We start from the raw sequence: 24,889 nt of genomic DNA, 5'->3' as shown, positions 1-24,889 counted from the left end.
CGGCGGCGGCGACCGGGCGGCGGCGGCGGCCGGGCGGCGGCGATGCTGTGGACGCGGCTGGCGGCGGCTGAGTGGGCGGCGCTGGTCTGGGAGCTGCTGGGGGCGTCCGTGCTGCTGATCGCGGTGCGCTGGCTGGTGCGGCGGCTGGATAAGCGGCCGCAGGGCCTGGGCCGGAGCGGGCCTCCAGCCCCGCCGCCCGGCGCGGCCACGAGCTCGGCCCTAGACCCAGGTGAGGCCTGGGCCCGAGCGCCGCCCCCCCTCCCCGCGCCCCGCTCGCTGGCCTGGGTCCCCTCCCCTCGCCCGGCCCGGGTCCCCTCAGCTTGGTGGCCTGGGTCCCCTCCCGTGGCCCGGGTCCCCTCCCCTCGCCCGGCCTGGGTCCCCTCCACTCCCAGGCCTGGGTCCTCTCCCTCCGCCCGGCCCGGGTCCCCACCCCTCCCAGGGCCTCAACTCTGTCCTGGGGCAGGACTCTGCCCCCTCCCCTGGCGGGCCCGAGTCTGGTGTTTTGGGCGAAGGCCCGGAGTAAGTCCCGGAGGCTTCACGCGCACGCGATAGGGAAGCGGGGAGCCGCGGGAGTGGCGCCCCTGTCTCCGGGCAGTCTTCATCCGCTTGGCTCCTTCGTTTGGCCGAGTTCTTCTCCAGGCCCTGCGGGCTGTGGTCCTCTCCCTCGCGGCCTCGCTCTGCCGTGCCACAGCGGTGGGCTTCCCAGACCGTGTGCGCCTGCAGGCGTTAGGGACCCTGCTTCTTCATACTGAGTTCACCCTCTCGCCAGAAAGTCGGGTTTCTTTTTGGAGAATCAGCGGTCGTTCCTTAAGTACTCTGATAGGAGGATGGCGTTTAATTAGCAGAAAGCAAAGTCAATGACCGAGCCTCCGGATCTCGGGGCTAACCGTCAGGGTCCGTACGGATGGCTTACTTCTGGTGTCCTGGCCCTGCAGCTGAGCAGACAGGCCCCAGGAAGGCCCGCCGGTGGTTGAGAGCACGCGGCTGGGAGGCTGGGGCCGGCTGGGAGGCTGGGGCCGGCTGGGATTGTAGGCCTGCTGACACCCGGTCCGCTTCCCCTCCGTCCTTGGGTTGCTTCCCTTTCCTCGCCTCCTGGAGAGAGTTTTAGCCGGTATGTTGAGAAAATAGCACGCTGATTTGTCCGGTCACACCGCCAGCCCTCTGCCAAGTAGCCGCTCGACGCCGAGACTGCACACCGCCTGCGTGCTGAAGCTAAATGGTGTGTGGGGCCACGAGGTCAGGGTTGGGAGCGCCCCCCCCCCTTTTTTTTTTAAGATTATTTATTTGTTTTTGAGAGAGAGAGAGGTACTTGTATTCTCTCACGAGCAGGGGAAGGGCAGAGAGAGGGGGAGAGAGAATCCCAAGCAGGCTCCATACTGTCCATGCAGAGCCCGACACGGGGCTGGATCCCAGCAACCCGTTAGATCATGACCTGAGCCAAAATCAACAGTTGGACGCTCAGCCGACTGAGCCACCCAGGTGTCCCTGAAGTCATTTTTTAGACTTATAAAAAATTACAAAATTAGTATGAAGCAAACGTATGTGCGAAAAGATGCTCAACGTCGCCAGCCAGTGGTGAAACACAGATTAAACCTCCAATGAGATACTGCACCTGTTAAAATGACTAAAATGAAAGTAGCCAGTACCGCAAGCTGCTGGTGGAAATGCTGAGAAACTGGGTCTCTCATTTACTGCTGGTGGAAATGTTACAGGGGCAGCCACTCTGAAATCAATTTGGCAGTTTCTCAAAAACGTAACTGTGCACTGTATTTTTGGGCATTTATCCTAGAGACATGAAAACATTTTTACACAAAAACCCGTGTGTGAATGCTTGTAACTACTTGTAGTTTCCAAGAACTGGAAAAAGCCCAAATGTTTCTCGAGGGACAAAAGGGTAATAAGACTGGCATGTTCACACCACGAAATGCTGCTCAGCAGTGAGAAGGAAGGAGGTGGTGGTGTGTCTCAGGAGTATCGTGCTGATTGAAAAAAGCCAAGGAGGTTTAGAGGGTGTGATTCCATTTATCAGAATGTTCTTGAAAGATTACGGTGGAAGAGAACAAATTAGTGGTTGCCAGGGTCTGGGGACAGCGGAGGAGATTGGGGGGGGGGGGGACAGTTCTGTGATCATGACTTTATCCACGTGATGGGTGGTGCTGGAAGCACGTACAAAGAAGAGCAGAGTCTGACACTGGTGAGGCTTAGCCGGTGTCACTTCCCTGATTTGGGTGCGGCACTGTCACCAGCGATGGGTCCCCAGGAACTTCCCATACTATTGTTTGTGTTTATAGTTTTTTTCAAAATAAAAAGTTAAATCTATGCCATTCGTTTAGATTCCCTGATGTTAGTAGCTTACATAATCACTAGGAGTAGGACAGCCTGGGAGTGTTCACTCAGCTCGCAGACCTGACTGGGTTTCCCGTACCGTCATCTCTGTCTCTCTGTCAGTCAGGGTTTGGCCGATACTTTGGATTCCAGCGCGAGGGTCGGCAGACCGCATCTTGCCAGCCAAATCCAGCCCCCACCTGGTTTTTCAGTCTTGCTGGATCTGTAGCTGTTCTTGAGTGTTCGAGAGACCTTCTCGCTCACAAGTCTCACCCTTAGTCTGTGGCCCTTTATGGATGTTTGCTGACCCCATTTCTAGCCTCCTTGCTTGTGACTCCCTTCTGTCAGTGAGGAACTGGACTCTCCTTAGCCATGGTGTATCCAGGTGCTTGCTGACCCCTCAGGCTGGTGTAAAGCAGCTTCAGGATCGTGGACCTGTCGAATGTACAGTCACTGGGTTCGTTCACCACCACTCCTTGCACTTCTGTTGTCCACTTGGAAGGTCTTTCTCCATCTTTTCGCTTATTTACTTATTTTTTAGTATGTGAATCACAAATGTGTTTCTTTTATTCTTTTTCTTTTTTTTTTTTTTTAACATTTATTCATTTTTGAAAGACAGAGAGAGACAGAGCACAAGCAGGGGAGGGGCAGAGACAGAGGGAGACACAGAATCCAAAGCAGGCTCCAGGCTCTGAGCATCAACACAGAGCCCGACACGGGGCTCAAACTCATGAACTGTGAGATCATGACCTGAGCCCAAGTCGGACACTCAACCTACTGAGCCTCCCCAGGCACCCCCCAAAAACATGTTTCCAAAAGTCAGAACATAAGAGTGACGTTCAGAGATGTTTTTCTCCCCTGTGCTGGCCCTCTGTCCATTCTTCCTGTCCAGTTTCCATACTCCACTCCTACTGGGAGTTTCTGCTTTATTCTTTATTTGGTACAGGTGAGCAGGTATTCGTATACTGTATTACAGTGTGTATTAAACAGTGTATTAAAGCAGTGGTTTTGTTTATATTCAGATTGACTTTCTAACATATTATATGTGCTACAAAATAATAAGCCTGTGTAACCTAATAACTAAAACTGATAGTTGTGGATAATTTGTCAGTGTCAAACCTAGCAGCACGGACTTTACATGTATTTTTTACCTCACTCTTACTGTAGCCTGAGGGGTAGAACTGTCATTATATCCATTTTATAGATGAGGAAACTGAGGCTTAGAGTTTACATAACTTGTCCAAGGTCACACAGTTAGTGCCGTGATGTGATAGAATTGTTCTGTTTAGGGCTTGCTTGGTTGCAAGGACAAACTAGCCCAGATCAGAAGGGTGGCTTTAGAGCAGAGACACAGGAATGGCATGAAGACTGGACTTTTCTAGGAATGGGTGTGGCCTCTCTGTTTATTTGGAGCGTCTGCCCCAGTTATCCCAACCCCTTGCCTGTGACTTTGACCTACTTTGTGACGTTCACATCAGCTTCCCATCATTGAGCCACCTCTGTTGCTCTTATATCGAGGTTTGTAGGGAATCATCGGGGTACCCCCCAAGGTGGAGTGGTCAGTAGGCCCTCCCCTTGAAGTTCTGTGGCAGGTTTGGGGTTCTGTGCGGTACACTCATTGTTTAAAAGGCCAGTATCCCCTTTGCCAATAAGTAATAGCCAGTCTTGAAATCTTGGAGTTGGGTGGGGAGAGATGGTATTAAAAGTTAAAAAAAAAACAACAACAATTTAACGTTTATTTATTTTTGAGAGAGAGAGCATCCGAAGCATGCTCCAAGCTGTCAGCACAGAGCCCGACACGGGGCTTGAACCCACGAGTTGTGAGGTCATGACCTGAGCTGAAGTCGGATGCTCAACCAGCTGAGCCACCCAGGTGCCCCGGCATTAAAAGTTTTTTAAAAAAGAAATTCACAGAAAAGATGGGGTAATATAAGAACTCTTTGCTGATAGCTATCATCCAGCTACAATGGGTATTAATATTTTGTGAATCTTTTTTATCTCTCACTGCCTCCCTCCTTTGCTCTCCTGCTAGAATAATTTATTTTTTAATTTTTATGTATTTTTTATTGATTTATTCTGAGAGAGAGAGAGCGAGCAGGTGCACAAGCAGGGAAGGGGCAGAGAGAGGGTGAGACAGAATCTCAAGCAGGCTCCACACCATCAGAGTTTGATGCAGGGCCTGAACTTACAAACTGTGAGATCATGACCTGAGCCAAGGTCAAGATTGGATGCTTAGCCGACGGTGCCCCCCCCCCCCATGGGTCCCCCTGCTAGAGTGTTTTCAAGTCAATCCTGGATGTCCCATCACTTCATTTGTAAACACGTCCTAAAACCCTCTACTCCTTGGTTTCATTTTGTATCAGTGTGTGCATTTCTCTTCATCTCCTCTAGGGGTTTCTCTCTTTTTACTGTCAGGTTCCACTTTAGGCTCACTGTCTTTGTGTTTGTTCCTTGTTATTCCTGGTTTATTATTGGCATTAGAGCCAGCATCTGTGTGCTTGTGACTCCCACAACCAATTTTTCCCAGTCTGAACTTCTAAATCGAAACACCTGATCGGTAGGCATTAAGATGTTTTTGATGCTCAGTGCGTAAGTCTCCACCTCTTCTAGTTCTAGTATTCTCGGCCTTGGGTCAGGTCACTCATAGGCACCTGGACCAGAAGTCTGAGTGTCATCCTAGGCTGCCTGCAGGCCCACACACCCCTCCCCATGGCCTCTGATCCATCCGTCCTTCACGCCTCCAGTTTTTCTCACCTAAGTGCTTGTTTCCAGCCCCATTACGACGCTAGTCTGTACCCCAATATTTCTTCTTTCGCCCCGATTCTTGCTGACCACACTTAAACCTGCGACCTGCTCTTTCTCTGAAGGTGTGGATTAGAGCTCCTGCTCCAATTCAGATGCACTCGCTGAGTGGCTGTGTCACTCGAACAAGTGACTGAGCGTCTCTGTGATCCAGGTTCTTCATCTGTAAAGTGGGGTGAACAGTGGTGAGACCTGCCACACAGAGAAATCATGCTGGTTAAATACTTTGTGTAGTGCGCTTACACCGGAGCCAGGCACATGGAAAGCCCCCCCAAAACCTTAAACATTAACTACTTAATATTAGCAAAGTGACTGCCAGAGCCATCTCTGTGGCTCCTCTGGTTAAATCTTTGTATATTTTCCTTTACTTATGGAATGAAGTACACATGTATCTGTAGGATGCATCTCTAGAGTTGTATTTTTGACGGATATTGTTCACATGCCCTCCTTGGGTTTGTTCTAGATTACACTCTAAGTAGCACCAAATGATGTGCCTGTTCCCCCAGTGTGAGTACCTACTTAGAAAGTTAGTGTGATTGTGTCACGTAATAGTATCAGGTTCTAAGATTCTTATCCAAATAAACCAGAAATTGCTTATCTAAATTTGGTTAGATTATGATCAATTGGGAAACACTTTCAGAAAGCTCTCATAGGAGGCTCATAGACTACCAAAAATATGGACAAACACTGGCTTGAAATGAAACTGAAGCCAGCATTTTTGCCACTTGTGTTTTTTGTTTTGTTGCTCATAAGAAAACAATGTAGGGGCGCCTGGGTGGCTCAGTCGGTTAAGCGTCCGACTTTGGCTCAGGTCAAAGCGTCCGACACCCAGGGGCGCCTGGGTGGCTCAGTCGGTTAAGCGTCCGACTTTGGCTCACGGTCCGTGAGTTCGAGCCCCGCGTCGGGCTCTGTGCTGACAGCTCAGATCCTGGAGCCTGTTTCAGATTCTGTGTCTCCCTCTCTCTCTGACCCTCCCCTGTTCATGCTCTGTCTCTCTCTGTCTCAAAAATAAATAAATGTAGAAAAAAAAAAAAAAGAAAAAAAAAGAAAACAATGTACTTCTCACCATCAGATTAATTCTTGTCTTGGCCTAGGTGAGATGACAATGGACGCTATCTTGGCTCGATTGAAACTCCTGAATCCAGATGACCTTAGAGAAGAAATTGTGAAAGCTGGATTGAAATGTGGACCCATTACATCAACCACAAGGTTCATTTTTGAGAAAAAATTGGCTCAGGCTCTACTGGAGCATGGAAGAACACTGCCTTCACAGCCTCCTGGCCACGACATGTCAGGAGCCACAACCATAAGCCAGGACGCACAGAGAAATTGGAATTCGGCTGTAGGGAGCCAACCTGAGCAGGTTGGCTTGTCTGAGGACAGAGATTTTGGTTACAGCGTGGGCTTGAATCCTCCAGAGGAAGATGTCGTGATGTCTAAGACCTGCTCTCTGTCCTTCAGTGCTGCCACTGGGGTCAGCGGTCACAAAGCCATGGTGACGGCCTCTGCAGGGCCGCCTCTGTACTATGGGGTATGCCCGGCGTACGAGGACATCCCTGCAAGAAATGGTAATGTGACAGGCACCTGGTGTTTCTCACATGGGGTGGATGGACAGCAGGGGAAGGTGATTTTGAAAATCACAAACTACAGAGAAGAATTAGGCCCCATAATGGCATTGCCCCGAATGAACCATCGTCAGCATTTTTGTATAGAATTCTGCTGAATTATTTGTAAATCCACATGTGACATGTGAATTTTTATAAAGAAAGTTGGATTCTGTGAGACATGCTTCACTTGCAAGTAGTTTTTGGCTGGCTACCATTTCTTGATTAATCTTCTCCCTCCTTTTTTTTTATTCAATATAAGCTGAACCCCTTTTACGTCAATGTAAATGGCTAATGCAGCTATAAGTAATTTTCAACATGAAAGAATTGCAATTTTATTTTATTTTTTTTTAATTTTTTTTTTTTTAATTTTTTTTTTAACGTTTATTTATTTTTGAGACAGAGAGAGACAGAGCATGAACGGGGGAGGGTCACAGAGAGAGGGAGACACAGAATCTGAAACAGGCTCCAGGCTCTGAGCTGTCAGCATAGAGCCTGACGCAGGGCTCGAACCCACGGACCGTGAGATCATGACCTGAGCCGAAGTCGGACGCTTAACTGACCGAGCCACCCAGGCGCCCCTTAATTTTTTTTTTTAACGTTTATTTATTTTTGACAGAGACAGAGCATGAACAGGGGAGGGTCAGAGAGAGAGGGAGACATAGAATCTGAAACAGGCTCCAGGCTCTGAGCTGTCAGCACAGAGCCTGACACGGGGCTTGAACTCACAGACCGCGAGATCATGACCTGAGCTGAAGTCGGACGCTGAACCGACTGAGCCACCCAGGCGCCCCAAGAATTGCAATTTTAAACAAGACTAGAGTAGGTAGCATTGGAAAGAATTAATGAAAGCCTGATATCGATTAGAATGTCAGAAATCCAGACTATCACTATTGTGATATCATTTGTGGTGGCACCCCAAAATAGGAGATTAGACACATTATGTACCATGAGTAGAACTGAATGTTTATTTTGAGAGAGCACGCGCGAGCAGGGGAGGGGCAGAGAGGGGGGGGGGAGAGGATGTGAAGTGGGCTCTGCTGACGGCCGACAGGCCACTGTGGGCCAACTCACGAACCTTGAGTTCATGACCTGAGCCAAAGTCAGACGCTTGACTGACTGAGCCACCTAGGAACCATGAGATCATGACCTGAGCCAGAGTCAAGAGTCGGATGCTCGACCAACTAACTGAGCCACCCAGACACCCCAAAAGGTGTGCATTTTCCTTTGAAAGCCACTGCCCCCCAGAAGCTGTTAGTACTCACTGTGTTTGAGAGTAACTTTTCCAGTCTGTCTACAGTATTGAACGCAAGGTTTTATATCTGTAAAAAGGGAAGTCTCGTTTCCGTTCTGTCAGCCAAACTCCCATGTTATTGAACTTTCCTTTTTATCTTTTGAATAAGGGAAATCTCTGTCTTGTAGGTCAGTTACTTTTTATATGGTTTTAATTTATTATTAATTGTATGAATCTGTTGGTCATATCTACTGACCGTTTTTACTGGGCAATAGACATTACTATTCTTCTCTTATATTGGTTAAAATTTTTTTCTCCCCATTAAAAAATTTTTTTTTCTTCCCATTTGTATTTTATGTATTTTTGAGAGTTTCAAGCAAGCTTGATTGTGATAGTTCGCCTACAGAACTTTGATATTCTTATGTAATAGGAACTTTTCCTTTATGTATTCTGGGTTTCTTGGTACACTTAGAAAGGCATTCCCCACCCAAAATTATGTTTAAAATTCTCTTGCAATAGTCATAATTTTTAACTTGCTTTTTTTGTTATTTTTATTTATAACATTAACCCAGGAGTTTTCTTTTTCAGTATGAAATCGTATCCTTAGATACAGTAAAGTTACACGTGTATAGCATACACATTATTTACATTCACGTCCACGCATATGATCAGTCTTATTAACTGTGTTGTTTTGACTAGCTAAGGCCCTTTTTCTCAAGAATGACTTGGCTCAGGTCATGATTTCACGGTTTGTGAGCTCAAGCCCCACATCGGGCTCTGTGCTGACAGCTGTCGGCACAGGACCCCCTTCAGATCCTCTGTCTCTCTCTCTGCCCCTCCCCTGTGCATGTATGCGTCTCTGTGTCTCTCAAAAAGAAGTCAACGTTTTTTAAAAATGGCTTTAAGATTAAAAACCTGAAATACTGGGGCACCTGGCTGGCTCAATTGGAGGAGTGTGCAACTCTTGATCTTGGGGTCGTGAGTTCAGGCCCCACGTTAGGTGTAGAGATTACTTAAAAATAAAACCTTTAAGAAACAAATCTGAAATACTAATGTGAAAGAAATCAGACAGCTGGTAATGGTTATTATGAAACTCGGGGCCTTCGGGTGTGAGCCAGTTACTTCTCTGTGATTTCCCTGTTACTTTTCCTACACAGAAAGGATTCATGTTTATGAAGATAAAAAGGAAGCACTGCAAGCTGTCAGAATGATCAAAGGATCTCGATTTAAAGCTTTTTCAAGTAGAGAAGATGCTGAGAAATTTGCTAGAGGACTTTGTGATTATTTCCCTTCTCCCAGCAAAGCCTCTTCAGCACTTTCTCCTGTGAAAACAGCACCACTCATGAGCAGTGGTGGGCTGAAAGGTGAGTTATATAGCAGTCAGCTTCTGGTACTGCTGCCAGGGTTACCCCTGGCGGTTTCTGGGCCCTCTTTCCTGATGTGTTGTGACTGGTTTTCTCCTCCTTTGAGAGAAGTCCAGTTTGCCAGGAAGTAGAGAGCTGAGGCCTAGGCCACGGAGTAGCCGAAGGAGAGTGGGCCGGTCACCTGGTCTGGGAAGGACTAGGGGCCCCGAGGGTAGAGGCAGCGGGGCACTGAGTGGGCCCTGAACCTGACAAGGCCACTGTTGGCCCTTCCCTTCTGCTGCCTCTGTCTCCCTCTCTGCCTGCTGCCATGGGATCTTGGGGCTTTTTTAGACGCTGGGACCTGTCTCCTTCCCGCCTGCAGCCACACCTACTTCTAGGACGGTGGTGCCTGCTTTGGCACACGTAGTCCTGCGGACCTGGAGCTGGCCTGCGGGGGGAGCCCTGCAGCCCGGAATCCCACCACACCTGCTCCAGCTCTGAACAGGGGTCTCGTGAGAGGCCTTTTCGGTAGGCCTTGTGCAGAACCCCAGCAGCCTCTGACCGTGGCCCACGCTCCGCCTTGCCCCCTCCTGGAGCCCGCAGCTGTCCTGCTTCCCGGGCTGGCTGGGGCTCCCGGGGAAGGCACCCTCTCCTTATGGACATACAGCCTTCAGTCGAAAGCTCCGCCAGCCTGTTTTCCTCTGCTTCCTTCCTCTGCTCACACAGGTGCTTCGTAGACGAAGCCACAATGATTTCTAATACTTAGAGGTTTCCCTCTTTGCAGTCGGTGAAAGTACTCAGATTGTTTTCAGACATTCTCGGGTGTTGTAATTAAAACGACAAATAGTCTTGGCTCACTGTGCGTTCGTGGGCGTGCTCCGTGCGCGTGGAGGTTCCTGTGTGCGTGCGGTGGTGTGCCCTCACCCTCCTCGCAGCCTTTTCTAGCTGCAGGCCGCTCAGGCCCTTTTGCACTTGGACTCCTGCTGTGGCGGCACGTTTGTGCCCCGCTGTTGGCTAGCGCACTCCCAACTAGGTGGTGATGAGCTTGTGTGGGGGCGATTTCTGCGGCCCCAGCGTAGCACACAGTGGGTGATGAGAAAATGTTGGTGAAGTTAAACATTCTTAAATCCTTTCTCTTGATGACAGATGGTTTGTACCCACCTGAGTCTGAAACTGTAAACAAAGAGCGAGCCAACAGTTACAAAACCCCCCGTACTCAAGATCTCACTGCCAAACTTCGAAAGGCTGTGGAGAAGGGAGAAGACGACACCTTTTCCGATCTCACCTGGAGTAACCCCCGGTATCTGATTGGTTCGGGGGACAATCCCACCATTGTGCAGGTAAGCCTGCTTCTAGCACCGTTAGCCTCGGAAGACTGTGCTTGGCAGAAATGAAGCTCACACCTACAGTCTTCTTTCAGGAAGGATGTCGGTACAATGTTATGCATGTTGCTGCCAAAGAGAATCAGGCTTCTATCTGCCAGCTGACCCTAGAGACTCTGGAAAACCCCGAGTTTATGCGACTCATGTACCCGGATGATGACCAGAACATGCTGCAGCAGCGCATCTATTACATCGTCGACCTGTACCTAAACACGCCTGACAAAGTGGTGAGTGCTCCTAGGAGGGGTCATGTCAGCCTGGCAGCAAGCTTGGTGTCCCCGTGTGCATTTCCCCGCATCGCCATGCACATGGAGGGTGGGACAGGAGACGTGCGTTCATTGTGCTCAGCTGCCTTCGAGTTAGGGGTGGGGACGGGATCTGTTCACACATAGGAGATCTGCCGCCCCAGGCGGGGTGTACGTGGGTCTCACCTGTGGCCAGAGTTGCTGCAGGAACACGTCCCTCCTGGCCTTTGTCCGGGGAGACCTGAGCTGGGCTTTGATGAGAGGCTGAGCCAACGCCAAAACCTAGAGAGAAAAGAAAGTAAGAGGTTGTGGTGCCTTTTATTCGAGGGTTCTGTGTGGTTTTTTTTTTTCCCCCACCTAATATGAGGAATCTTTCCTGTGGAGGTAAAAATCTCAAAGGTTTGGTTTTTAATGGTGCATAAGGCTTATGTAAGAATTGTTAAAACAGAAGAATTTTACATAGTTCTGTAAAGCAGAACCCAGTGATAGCTTACAGCCAAGACTTGTGAGCCCTGAGCAAGCCCAGGAGTTGGGAAAGTTGTGGTTGTTAGGAGAGGGAATGACAAGCATGCTGAAGGTGTCATGACTCACTATTTCATGACACATACTGAATGGGACACATCAAACCACGGTCGCAGAGCAAGGGTAACCTTTAAATTAACAAGAGAGAAAAGAGGGAGTGAAGACACATTTGGCCAATCTGGCACAATTCTAGAAGGAGGTATGGGAGAAAGCGATGATTATACATATGGAAGCATTACTAATTGTAAAAGAAGACAGAAGGAGCACAGAGTTCTGTGCTTTAGACTCAATAAGGAAGGATTCCTGACTTGGTTATTACAATCAGGAAGTGTGACTTGAAAGGTAAAACAGAGAAGCGTGTGCCCTACAGAAAATACAGTATTTACAGAAGATATGCATTGTACATCCAGAAGGAACACTTAATAAATTCTTGAAATTAGATGTTATAGGCTATCTTTGAGCAGAACTCACTAAGAGTAGGAATCAAAGTATTAGACACAAGTACCTGGCTTGGCAGAGCCCAGTGTCGGTGAGAAGCACCCAGAGCCTGCTGTCTGGGCAGGAGAAGCGGTTCCCGGCAGGAATGCGGGCAGAGGCGGGAGTCACGTTTGCAGAGCTCGGAACAGGTTAGAGACGGATGTTCTGTGGTGCCAGGGAGCGGGGTGGCCAGAAGGACGCGGGCTGTTAGGTGCTGAGTGGAAACACTCACCCCTGCTGTGCCGCGATCGGTGTCCCCCCGCCTCTGCGGGCCTGGCACAGGAGGTCAGGCTATGAATGGATCTCGGGCCCAGAGCAGGAGTGTCCCCAAGACAGCATGAATTGAGAAAGTGCTAATACAGAGAATGCACCAGAGCAGATCTAGGAAAGGCCGGCCTGTTTTGGTAAACGAAGCTATACTGGAACACGAGTCTGCTCGTTCTTTCTGTGTCATCGTGGCCTCAGACACGCATAGAGCAGCGTGGCTGCCCTTGGCTGAGGCAGCTTGCCAACCTGGACGAGCGGGCAGGGTGCGGTCAGCACTGCTACGGGCAGACACCCAGACCTCTCCGGGTTCGTGTGGGAAGTCGTGTGGGATGATGGTGAGGTGGTCCTGGAGGGTGTGGAACAGGGAGTGGGTGCCTCCTGGAGGATATTTGTTCCCACGGGATCACTTGGATCACCTCTGGGGGATGCACAAGGTGGCGGTGTGAGTGCGAGTGCAAGCGGCAAGGCCCACGAGGAGTCTCGGAAGCCTGTGCAAGAGGCTAAGGGGAGGCCGGCACGTGGGGGACTTGCGAGCTGGCACGTGCCATCCTTGGTAGTCACAGGTGGACCGTGGCATTGAGTTGCTGGCCCTGGTCGATGGGAGTGGGTTCTGTTTCGGATGTGCTGCATTTGAGCCTGTGGCCGTTGCAAGTGAGGGTGCCCGGTTGAGGCGGGCTCCACAGCTCTTGGGCTCAGGGACGCTGTTAGTCGAAGGCCCGCTGATCTGTAGGCCTCAGTGGAAAGTATCCGGGGAGCGTTGGGAAGCATCCTGAGGTCAGGAGCAGAGAGTCTCATTTACTGTGGTGTTGGCCGCGAGAGAGGGTTGAGGGCAGACCAGGTTCACAGACTTTGTTTTATTCTGGGTATTGCATCCATCTGTGTACCTCACCTTTTGAGCATTGATCATAGGACTTTGTACTGGGCCCTGAATTGTTAAAGATGCAGTTTACTGAGCGGTAGTTATGCCCCAGCTCACTTGTCAGCTCCGTCTGGGCCTGGGCACCTGTTCAGTGGGGTGCTGGGCTGGCCTCAAGCTCTGGCTTCAAGTGAGGGTAAGTGTTAACACGACAATTATTTCTCAGTTATAAAAACAATGTCTTTCTATGGTCTTTTGTTTTTGAGCGTTTTTTGTTCTGCTAAATACCTATTTTTATCTTAAAGCAACTTTATGAGACAAACATAAATAAATAGTCTTCCTCTGCACCTCTCACAGGGCTATGACACACCATTGCATTTTGCTTGTAAGTTTGGGAATGCAGACGTGGTCAATGTGCTTTCTTCACACCCTTTGATTGTAAAAAACCCAAGGAATAAATATGATAAAACTCCTGAAGATGTAAGTATTTATTTTTGGTTTTAAGTTTATTTATTTACGTTTTTGAGAGAGCATCTGCATGTGTGTGCACATGCACATGAGTGGGGGAGGGTCAGAGAGTGAGGGAATCCCAAGCAGGTTCCGCACTGTCTGCCCAGAGCCCGATGTGGGCTTCCATCTCACAAACTGTGAGATCGTGACCCGAGCCGAAAGCAAGAGTCGGACACTTAACCAACTGAACCATCCAGATGCGTCTGTAAGTATCTACTAAATTGCTGTTACTACATAGTACTAGATATGAAAATACACAAAGTTAGAGTCACTGTGAAGTCACAGTAACTGTTTGAACATGTTTGCGTCACAGGCACATCTTAGAACCACGATTACTGAGTAACAGGCCTAGCTCCTGGCTTTAATCAAGTTTCCTCTGTGCGTACCTCAGTTGACCAGGGAACTGGAGAACAGAGGAGGTGACGGTGTTGGTCGTTTGGGTGATGATGATGTTGCTGATGGTAATGAGAAGGTGGTGAGGATGACAGTGGAGAGGTGGTGATAATGAGGGAAATGGTGGGGATGGTGGGGATGATGGTGATGTTGGTGCTGGTGGTGATGGTGATAATGGAGATGGGGATGACAGTGATGATGATGATGGTGGTGATGGTGGTGATGACGACGAGGGAGATGGTGGCGGTGATGACGATAAGGCCGGGGATGATGGTGCTAGTGGTGCTGGCAATGGTGATGACAGTGATGATGGTGGTGAGGTGGGTGATGGCAGTGATGAGGACGATGGTACTGAAAGCTGACGTGTTTAGCTCATGATGTACCAGCCGCTGTCCTAAGCCCCTCCCAGATATTCTCACCTGACCTATACAAGCCTTGTTAGGATTGATACTGGCCGTTGAGCAAAATGTGCCTTAGAGAGGGCAGAAGTGAGGTGGGGAGGGAGGTGGACCTGACGGAAACTGAAAGAAGGGTGATTTGTACTGTGCATCGGAGCTGTTGGCAAGCTGACCTGGGTCAGCCAGCCCTTGAGATGGAATCTGCAAGGATCTTAATCTGGTAGCAAATGCCACCTGTGTAGTTGCTATGGTTACGAAGATAGTGCCCATTTTCTATAGAAACTACAATACATGTAAAGAAAAAATTTTTCATTCTGTAACTCAGAAAATTACTATTATTTTTCACATGTATGTCTGACTCAACTGTTTGTGTGCATAGGTATGTATATTTATTCAATATAAGATGGTCTTTGGTAACTGCTATTCTTTTTAAATTAAAAAAAAAATTTTTAATGCTTGTTTATTTATTTATTTATTTTTTTAAATTTATTTTTGGGACAGAGAGAGACAGAGCATGAACGGGGGAGGGGCAGAGAGAGAGGGAGACACAGAATCGGAAACAGGCTCCAGGCTCCGAGCCATCAGCCCAGAGCCCGACGCGGGGCTCGAACTCACGGACCGCGAGATCGTGACCTGGCTGAAGTCGGACGCTTAACCGACTGCGCCACCCAGGCGCCCCAATGCTTGTTTATTTTTGAGAAAGAGAAAGACAGAGACAGAACATGAGTGTGGGAGGGGCAGAGAGAGAGGGAGACACAGAATATCAAGCAGGCTCCAGGCTCTGAGCTGTCAGCACAGAGCCCGATGCGGGACTTGAACCCACGAACCGTGAGATCGTGACCTGACCCGAAGTTGGACACTTCATGGACTGAGCCACTCAGGTGCCCCAGTAACTGGTATTCTTTAAAGCATTTGCCTTTCGGGGCGCCTGGGTGGCTCAGTCGGTTGGGCATCCGACCTTGGCTCAGGTCACGATCTCACAGTTCGTGGGTTCGAGTCCCGCGTCGGGCTCTGTGCTGACAGCTCGGAGCCTGGAGCCTGCTTTGGATTCTGTGTCTCCCGCTCTCTCTGCCCCTCCCCTGTTCATGCTCTGTCTCGAGAATAAAAAATAAACAGTAAAAAAAAAAAAACAAAAAACATTTGCCTTTCCTCACAATCAGTTACACATTTGAAAAAATAGTTGCACTACTTACAGAGTAGAGTTTGTTTTTTTCACAAGCTGGCAGGAGATGGTAATTTTGTAGTTCCTTCCTTATTTTAAGGTTATTGTGGTTTTTTATTATTTCTAGTAAAAATGTTCTTGAAACATCCTGCAATTCTTTAAGGAAGAAAGTTGATTTTAGAGTAGCAAGAATAAAACACCGTATTCTCGTTAAATAGGAACTCTGTTTTAACCCATCCAAACAAGAGCAACAAACAGGCCCCCAGGCATTGGAGCTCATAGAACTAAAAATTACAAGTGTCTCTGCCTGCGTTTGCCTAACTGAACATGCCTTTCCTTGAGGAAAACTAGAAAGTGTAGGGTAACACGAAGAAAGAAAATCGGTTCACTCCCAGGGTTTGTTTTTCTTGTCCTGACCCCTTTAGCTTTTATAGAACGTTTTGGGAGAAAATTGTACTGTTCAACACGGGTTTTTTGGTTGTGAGTTTGATGAAATATTTACCATTAGGACACTATCCTTTTTTTGTTAACCTTAAAACTTGCTTTTATAAAATTATTTTAATGATAAAATGTGACAAATTAAGATTTAAAGTGTTCACATACTGTGTCTTTTTAAAATAGGTCATTTGTGAAAGAAGCAAAAATAAGTCTGTGGAGCTGAAGGAGCGGATCAGAGAGTGCTTAAAGGGTAAGGGGGACCCTGGCCTGGCGTCGTGGGAGTGGATCCTCTCTCAGGTGACAGCCTGAGGGTCGTCTTCTGCTTCCTGAACCCCCAGCTCAATGCCATCTTGTTGTCCTGTCATCCCTCCTTTGAAGCCTGAGCTTTTCCGAGAGACGTGGGTTGTCTGTCCTTTGACTATTGCTCGTGGCTTCACCCCGTCATCCCTGCCCGTGTCTCGTGCAGCAGGACCCTCTCTGGTCCCTGCTACCTGGGCACGGCCTGCAAGTTGGCAGAGCAGAGAGTGGGAGGGGCCCTTCCTGGAGCACTTGGGTCTGGGGTGTCAGTGACTCCCCATCAGCCCTTTCCTGTGCCGCCTGCTACACCCGGCCCTGCCGCTCCTGTAGCTACAGCTAGGGCTGTCCTCACCGGGCTCCCAGAGGCAGCCCCGCTCCCGCCCTGGCCCAGCCCTCGGCGTTCTAGGCTGATGCTTGAATTTGCGTGAGCCATGGGGGCAGCCCTTCCTGATCAGGGCTGTGGGGGCTCTTCCCCGCCTTCTGGGCCTGCCTTTTATGGCGGAGAGCTTTAGAAGCGTGAAGATGGCCGGTTTCAGAAAGGGGTTGTTGCCGGCGGCTTCCTCTGGGCTGTTTCCAGTGTGTTCTGAAGGTGGAGGCACAGGTGCCTTTCCTTTCGTTTTCAGCTGGAAGTCTGGTGGCCCCATTTCCCGTCTTTCCTTCTCTCTTAGTTTCTGTTAGATCCGTTTAAAGCAAAGGTCAGCAGATGCCTGCCTGGCCTGCCACCTCCTTTGCAGATAAAGCTTTATTGGCACACCACAGCCACAGCTATCCTTCTGTACGTGGCGTCTGGACCCCTTCCTGCTACACCGTCCCAGGTGACATCATCACAGTCCACCATCGTTCTTTCCGCATTTCACATGAGAGTGTCACATGATGCCGGGTCTGTTCGGAGTTGTGTGTTTGATGATAGAAGATTGTATCGTAGGGGCGCCTGGGTGGCTCAGTCAGTTGAGTGTTCGACTTCAGCTCAGGTCATGATCTTGTGGTTCGTGGGTTCGAGCCCCGCATCGGACTCTGTGCTGACAGCTCAGAGCCTGGAGCCTGCTTCGGATTCTGTGTCTCCCTTTCTCTCTCTGCCCCTCCCCCACTTGCATGTTTCTCTCTCAAAAATAAATAAACTTAAAAAAAAATTATTAAAAAAGAGAGTTAAAATCGAACTTTCTCTTTTTAACAATTCTCAGATTCCCATTATGCTAATGTTGTTCACACAGGCCCAGTCCTTTTAGTACCTGGGGGTGAGGAAGTCTGCTGCTGCCCTTCCTTCCTTCCCCTTATTTTCCTGGCAGAGGAATAACGTGTGGCTGATTGAGTCTGGCAAAAACTGGCCGCTTCCCCAGGTCTTTTGGCTCCAGAGCTTTTGCACCTTTTAGAGTTTTTGCAGCCTTTTTATCACTGAACAGCTTGCAAAACCCTGGTGTTTCTGAGGCTGCCTGACACGGCATTGAGGTGAGGACCTGCCCAAGCAGATGCCTTTAGCCGGTGTCTCCTCCTCCCAGGCCACTACTACGTGCCACTCCTGAGAGCTGAGGACACGTCGTCTCCGGTGATCGGGGAGTTGTGGTCTTCAGACCAGATGACCGAGACCTCTCACATCAGCCATGGTGGAGGCGGCCCCAGAGACCCTGTTCTGACCCTGCGAGCCTTTGCAGGGCCCCTCAGCCCATCCAAGGTGAGCTGCTGTGGAAGCTTCTGGAACCAGCTCCTGGCCATCCCCACCAGAAGTGCCGGGTGTTCCAGCTCTTGCTTTTGTGTTTGGTGTTGAGACCAGGACTTACGGAATCGTAGTCAGTTGGTGACAAGGCTTGAGAACATCTGCTGGAGAAACCAGAACGTGTCTTAACCCTGTTCCTCACTCGCTAGCCAGAGCGGATGCAGTGGTGAGCCCATACGTGAGAGAAGCGAAGTTTACCTGGGCTGACCCTCCATGCTGTCATCACCTGGTGCTCCGGTCCGTGTCAGTGGCCCTTCTCACAGTACATGCTGGTCTAGCCTGGCTGTCTATTCCCATATTCCTGGATTTGTATTGTCACTAGGAAACTTGCATTTGCAAACTGTGCAGTTCACCTTCTGGGCCGAGGTATTTCATACACTGTGTGTCATTTTCCTCTCGTTAAAAATAATTTTAAAGGGGCGCCTGGCTGGCTTGGTCGGTTAAGCGTCCACCTCTTCTTGATCTCAGCTTAGGTCTTGATCTCAGAGTTGTGAATTCAAGCCCCACATTGGGCTCCTTGCCGGGAGTGCAGAGCCTGCTTGGGATTCTGTCTCTCTTCCTCTCTCTCTGTTCCTCCCTTGCTTGTTCTCGCTCAAAATAAATAAATAAACTTAATTTTTTTTTTTTTTTTTTTTTTTAAATAGGCACCTGGCTGTCTTGATGGGTGGAGCGTGAGACTCTTGATCTCAGGGTTATGAGTTCAAGCCCAACATTGGCAACGTTGAGTGTGGAGATTACTTAAAAATAAAATCTTTTTTTTTTTTTAATGTTTATTTTTGAGAGAGAGGGAGACACAGAATCCGAAGCAGGCTCCAGACTCTAAGCTGTCAGCACAAAGCCCAGTGCAGGGCTTGAACCCATGAAACTCGAGATTGTGACCTGAGCTGAAGTCAGGTTAATAGACTGAACCACCCACATGCCCCTACTTAAAAATCAAATCTGAAAAAAAAACAAAAATCACTTGACATGAGACCTACCATCTGAACGAAATGTAAAGATAAATCATTTCATTTATTTTTTAAAGTCTATTTCTTTTGAGGGAGAAAGTGCACGTGAGCAGGGGAGGAATAGAGAGAGAGGGAGAGACAATCCCAAGCAGGCTCCACACTGTCAGTGCAGAGCCCGACGTGGGGCTCAAACCCAGGAGCCATGAGATCATGAGCTGAGCCAAAACCAAGAGTTGGATGCTTAACTGAGCCACCCAGGCGCTCCAAAAATAATAATAATTTTAAATAGTTATGTGCAGTTATAGAAGTGTCTCCAAAAACAGGTGTTATTAGTTAAGATTAGATTCATTTGTGTAAAAGAAGACTCTGGTTAAGAGTGACCTGAAAACATAAACATGCATTTACTCTTATGTGATGGGAAAGTGGCTTGAGGGTGGCAGCTCTCCAGTGTTGGCCTCGGGGTCCCCGCGGGAAGCTCCCACCCTCCCAGCCCAGCCTGGGCCCCTGGAAGGAAGCAGGACCACGCCCCCACGGAGCCTTGCCTCTGTGTGAGCGCCGCCCTGAGGCCGTCCGGCTGCCAGACCAGAGGGGGAGGGAGGAGGGGCGCTGGGAGGTGCTCGATGGTTCCGTTCGTTCACCTGTGACTTGGGTGAGCACCGCCCCATCCGGTTTCTCCTCAGGCAGAAGACTTCCGCAGGCTCTGGAAGACCCCACCTCGAGAGAAAGCGGGCTTCTTTCACAGTGTCAGGAAGACGGACCCAGAAAGAGGCGTAGAGAGAGTGGGAAGGTACTTGCCAGCGCAGTATGAAGCGACACGGAGCTGAGTAGCAGTGTCCTTTCGTCCGCTGCGTGTGTCTGTGTTGAAACCAGTTAACAGCCGCCTTCAAAATGTCATTCCTGGGAAGCGTTCACTAGGGGGACATAAAGCCTCTTTACTGAGGTGTGATCCCGCCGTGGCAGCCACTCTCCCGGCAGGATTGATGGGTAGCGTGCCTGGGTTCACAGTGTTTTGTGTGACGTGTCATACAGAGGGTGCCCTCTTGGCAGTAAAGGAGGAAATAAAACACAAGAAGAAGGTGTGGCTTGAAACTACTAGTAAAAAGTCCCAGAAAAGCATTTTTCCCACCATCAAGATGCTGAATACAGCGTCATCAAATAAGGCTACACTGAGTTGTTTCAGAGCCTTTTCTCAAAATATGTGCCCCCCCGCCTCCCTGTATGTATATGTATGTATATGTGTGTGTGTGTGTGCGCGTCTGTACGTACACACACACATATAACGTGCCTAGTTTCAGGTTGACAACTTGAACCTCAAAAGAACTTCCAAACGTTTATTTATGTGCTCAGCCAAAACCAGAGTCGTTTGTGGTGTGAGTGGGGTGGTCGAGGCCTCCTTGCCGTGACTTTAATGCATTCAGTGTAACAGTTCGTGAGTGAAACCGCTCTCAGTCCTGGCCTGCTTTAGAAAATAAAAACTGCTGTCTTAGCCCCATATTTAGGATAAAGTAAAAATCATAACCAGAAGTACAGGCATTACTTGCACACTTTAGCACAAAGTGGCTCTTTTCTGTATAGTTGGTTCTGTGAGCGTTTTTTCCGACTGGTTTTCTAACTGATGGATGGTATCTCTTCCTGCAGGGAGCTGGCTCATGAGCTGGGGTATCCCTGGGTCGAGTACTGGGACTTTCTGGGCTGCTTTGTTGACTTGTCTTCCCAGGAGGGTCTGCAAAAACTAGAAGAATATCTCGCTCCCCGGGAAGTGCGCAACGACGCCCAAGAGTCGGGAGAAAATGAAGCCAGCCGTCAGGACGCCTCTGTCTCTGGTAAGGACGCGCAGGCACATGTAGGTTCTCAGGACGCGGACCCTGTCCAGTGGCCGCGGACCAGGAAGCACGTCCACGTGAACGGGCAGACGCCTGCTGCTCCGCCTGCCCCTTATGTCCTGGCGAGTCATGGGAGGTGCCAGCCACCGTCCTGACCGCATGTGCCTACCCTTGACTTCCTTCTCCTTTTCCTGCTTTTGAGGGCAGGGTGCTGGGCCTGGAGGCTGTGCTTTCTGTTTGGCCTTTCCCAGGGAACTCACACCTGTCAGGGGCTGAGGAGGCGGCCTCGGCAAGAGGCTGGTTTCTGGCTGGTCCCAGGGATTTGCAGCCGCGCTGCCTGACGTGTCACAGAGTGCGTCGCCCGCGCCTCTGCACAACTGCTCCTCTCCCTTGCAGGCCGCCGGAAGTGCAGCAATTCCATCTCCGTGAGGGCGTTTCTGGACGAAGATGACGAATTGAGCTTGGAGGAGATTAAAAATCGGCAGAACACAGCTCGGAACAACACCCGGCCCACACTTGGCACTTTTGGGGACTTGGAGTGTGACATCCTTCCCTTGGAGCAGGAGACCGAACTCATAGAAGCCTCCACCCTGACCAGTGCCCACAGCAGCAAGAATGGATTTTGTAGCCCCCTAAGCGGAGGCCAGACTCTGGGGAGGAGGCGGCCAGAAGCCCCGCGTGGGGAGGAAGCCCTTCTCTCACCGGTGCCGGGCCTGACTGTTGAGTTTGATAAACTAAATTTGCAAGATCTAGGAAGTAACTTTTCTAAGACCCCAAATAAAAATATGAAAACTGCAGACAGACGGAGCCCGACAACAAGAACGGATGCAGTGGAGAGGGACTTGTTAGAGCCGTCTGCTGCCGATGCTCTTACAAATGAGCAAATGAGGACAGAAAATGAAATATCCGCCAGAATTGCTAAGATACTCCTGGGTCCCGACGCTCCTGGGCACGAGGCACAGCAGAGCTACAGTTCCCCATCCCCAGAGCCCTCAGGGGTCCCAGCTAGGAAGGAACCCATCCAGAGGCTCTTCCTTTTTGGGTATGAGTGGGTTGTGTGCGTGTGGGAGGCTGTGGGAGTAGACCTGGGAACGGAACATGGCAGGAGGCCGTGGGGGTAGACGTGGGAGCACATGGGAGGTCATGGGGGTGGGGGTGGATGTGGGAACATGGCGGGAGGCGGTGAGGGTAGACGTGGGACCATGTGGGAGTTCATGGGGATGGGGGTGGACGTGGGAGGCTGTGGGGTGGATGTGGGAACATGGTGGGAGGCCATGAGGGTAGACGTGGGAGCACGTGGGAGGCTACGGGGGTGGACGTGGGAAGTCGTGGGAGTGGACATGGGAACATGGTAGGAGGCCGTGGGGATAGACGTAGGAGCACGTGGGAGGCTGCGAGGGTGGACGTTGGAGCACACGGGGGGTCATGGGGGTGGCGTGGACGTCAGAGGCCATGGGGTGGATGTGGGAACATGGTGGGAGGCCGTGAGGGTAGACGTGGGAGCACGTGGGAGGCTGCGGGGGTGGACGTGGGAGCACGTTTTCCTTTCCAGCTCAGCCTCCCGTCTTGCTGTACTTCTGGGGAAGCTGCGCTGAGAGCTCGGTGCTGCATCCCGGGGAGTCTCGGCCTTCTGGTTGGTGACCTTCGGAGGTGGCAATGCTCAGAATTGCATTTTCGGTGGGATGGTGTGTCCTCTCTGCCACTGTGGCTTTTGTCCTCCACAGCCCTCACCGCAGCTCTGACAGCCGAGCCCTGCAGTGGCAGCAACGGACCAGCTGCCCGTGCTTCCGTCCTGCTGCTCTGTTCCTGTGCCCAGCCCTCGAGTTCAGAACATCATGGTGTTGGAAGTCTGTGTTTCTAACTATGGGTATTTTTGTTTTTTCTTTCCTTTTTTTCTGCCTGGCAGAGAGGAGCCGTCCAAACTGGATCGGGATGTGTTGGCCGCTCTGGAGGGTACGGATGTGGACCCACAGCGGTACCCGGCTGTCCACAGGTGGAAGAGCGCCGTCCTATGCTTCTCCCCCTCAGACAGACAGAGGTCAGTGGGCCTGCAGGGTCCCCGGTCTCTTATATGGGGGCTGTTGGTGGCCGCCTTCCGGAACGGTCTGGTTCTGAGTCGCGTGTGTGCACGCAGTGGCTTATCTGGGACACTGGCAGATGGGTCGGCCACGCTGACACGTGGCTGCCTGCACAGACAAGGGGTCTGCAGTTAGGGAGAAAGGGGACCGGGTGCTGCCAACAAGGTCGGGGCAGAGGTTGGAAGCAGCCGGAGCTCTTGTTCAGGGCCACACGGGACTCGTGTGGAAGAGCTTGTGTGCTGTGAATCCACAGGCCTCGCAGGGTTGGGGCGCGGGGCCCACGTCACCATCCATGCTGACAGACCTTTCTTGGTTTCCTCAGTTGGCCGAGCCCCGCGCTGAAAGGGAGGCTGGAGTGTCGGCAGCCGGATCTTGGCGGCCCCCACAGCTGCAGCCCAGGGAGAAGCCCCGGGAAGCCCGGCCCCACACCCCACTCCCCGGGCCTGGGCAGCCCTGGGCGCTATAGCCCCGCAGGCGGGGGCCGCCTCCGCAGGATGGCGCGCCTGGCCCAGCTCACGGCCTTGTAGGGCTGGTGCCAGCTGCTGGGCGTCTTTTATTCTGTGTTTGTAAAGACAGAAGGGTAACGTGTTTATTGCTAAAATTCTACCAAAAAGAATATATTCTGATTAATTTATTCTCATTTTGAGAGTTAAAAGAATTTTAGAAAATGCACATTTTTTTGTATAAAATTTCCTTCTCTGGTGTTTTGGGAGAACTTGATGAAAGCAAACTCGGATACAGATTTTCTGAGAATTGTCACTTGTACCGACGCAGACTCGAGCTCACCGTCCCAGGAGGACGGCAGGTTGTGGGTGCCAGAGTTGGGCGGCCAGATCGGCGGTGGCGCCCCTCGAATAGCTTCATTCGCTTCAGTTCCGTTCTTAGAACAGATGAATTTTGTGTCGTCTTCTTTTTCTGGGAAGGAGTCTTGGACTTTCTAGTTCATGATAGAAAAATCTTTGTTTTGCCAGTGGATCCCAGTGGATTAGGCCAGTTGATAAAGATGGCTGTCCGGCAGTAGACGAACCTTAAATAGGTCTTAGACTTGCAGCAATGTTTCAAATTTGGGTCATTACAAACATTAAACTAGGTTTTCTCTGGGAATAAATCCTCTAGTCTGTAGGAGTCCTAGGAACCGTCCGTAGCACTGGACAGGCCAGCAGCAGACCTAAGAAACCTGCACCTGCAGTTACTTTGTTTAGTTGCCAGAGTGATACCAATAAAATGATCTTTAAGTTGTTCTCTGGTTTTCAAATGTATTGCATATTTTCGAATTCATTTCCTTCCGATTTCCTGTGTAAAAGTGTTGTGTTTTAGTACAGAAACTAGAGGTTTATCTCTGAGTCCTGGTCAGTTACCGTAGTGCATTTATTTCAGCTTCCCTTTGGCTGTGACCTCTTGGGGGGTCTGCCTGGAGCGTGGGGGCCACCTTAGAACCACTGCCATGACTGACACCCAACCCACGGCCCCACGTTGAGGGCCGACCTTTCTCGGGTGTACGTGACCGCTCACACGCTGCTGGTGCTCTGTGAGCATGTCCAGTGTTATCCAAAATGCAAAGCTCTACCAATTTTTGCTAAATTCAGTGCCTTTTGTAAATTATTTTTTATTTTCCTGAAACTTGCTTTTTTGAGAATATACAGAGATACTCAGTAGGCCTGAGGTTTTTTTTTTTTTTTTTTTCTATGAAAACTCTGGGAACTTGTGTTTAAAAAAAGTTTATTTCTTTCATGTGTTAATAAGAGGTCAGGAATATTGGAATCTAGATTTAGATTTAAAAATTTTAAAGGTTGTTGCATAGAGTGTGTAACACTGGTGTGACAATCTAGATAAAACACAGAAAAATACATTCTATTCTAAAAGCCAATGGCGTTTATAAAAGGCATCTTTGTTCTCAAAAGAAATTAGAATACAGATAGCATATTCACAGTGGCAATCTGTTTTCTATAAAACCTTACCGTACTGTCCTGTATGTTGTTGTAAATATCCAGATGGAAATTAAAAGTGTTTCTGTCCTAATTTTGCAGACTGTGGTTCTTGTTTTCTGAGGTTTTAGGTCATCTTTGACTATTTCC

General features: G+C 49.8%; 1 protein-coding gene across 2 annotated transcripts in view; it reads left to right on the top strand.

The window, feature by feature from the left end:
* The window catches only part of ANKLE2 (ankyrin repeat and LEM domain containing 2), a 24,751-nt gene extending 1,021 nt beyond the window's left edge, over positions 1-23,730 (top strand). The window contains exons 1-13 of one of the 2 annotated variants that reach the window (XM_049620712.1): positions 11-229; positions 6,222-6,695; positions 9,123-9,329; positions 10,455-10,648; positions 10,729-10,917; positions 13,415-13,537; positions 16,142-16,208; positions 17,752-17,924; positions 19,594-19,700; positions 20,552-20,736; positions 21,133-21,778; positions 22,643-22,774; positions 23,137-23,730. In XM_049620712.1, coding sequence (XP_049476669.1) covers positions 43-229; positions 6,222-6,695; positions 9,123-9,329; positions 10,455-10,648; positions 10,729-10,917; positions 13,415-13,537; positions 16,142-16,208; positions 17,752-17,924; positions 19,594-19,700; positions 20,552-20,736; positions 21,133-21,778; positions 22,643-22,774; positions 23,137-23,341 — 2,889 coding nt within the window. In that variant the 5' untranslated portion in view covers positions 11-42 and the 3' untranslated portion in view covers positions 23,342-23,730. Of the gene's footprint in view, positions 1-10; positions 230-6,221; positions 6,696-9,122; positions 9,330-10,454; positions 10,649-10,728; positions 10,918-13,414; positions 13,538-16,141; positions 16,209-17,751; positions 17,925-19,593; positions 19,701-20,551; positions 20,737-21,132; positions 21,779-22,642; positions 22,775-23,136 lie in introns of those variants that run through there. The other variant, XM_049620713.1, reaches the window with a different exon arrangement.
* Positions 23,731-24,889: the final 1,159 nt, after the last annotated feature.

This window comes from Panthera uncia (genome assembly GCF_023721935.1).
Source record: "Panthera uncia isolate 11264 chromosome D3 unlocalized genomic scaffold, Puncia_PCG_1.0 HiC_scaffold_9, whole genome shotgun sequence".
In the NCBI taxonomy this organism is placed as follows: domain Eukaryota; kingdom Metazoa; phylum Chordata; class Mammalia; order Carnivora; family Felidae; genus Panthera; species Panthera uncia.
The sequence above is the reverse complement of the archived record's forward strand: the minus strand, read 5'-3'. Positions and strand labels throughout refer to the sequence as shown.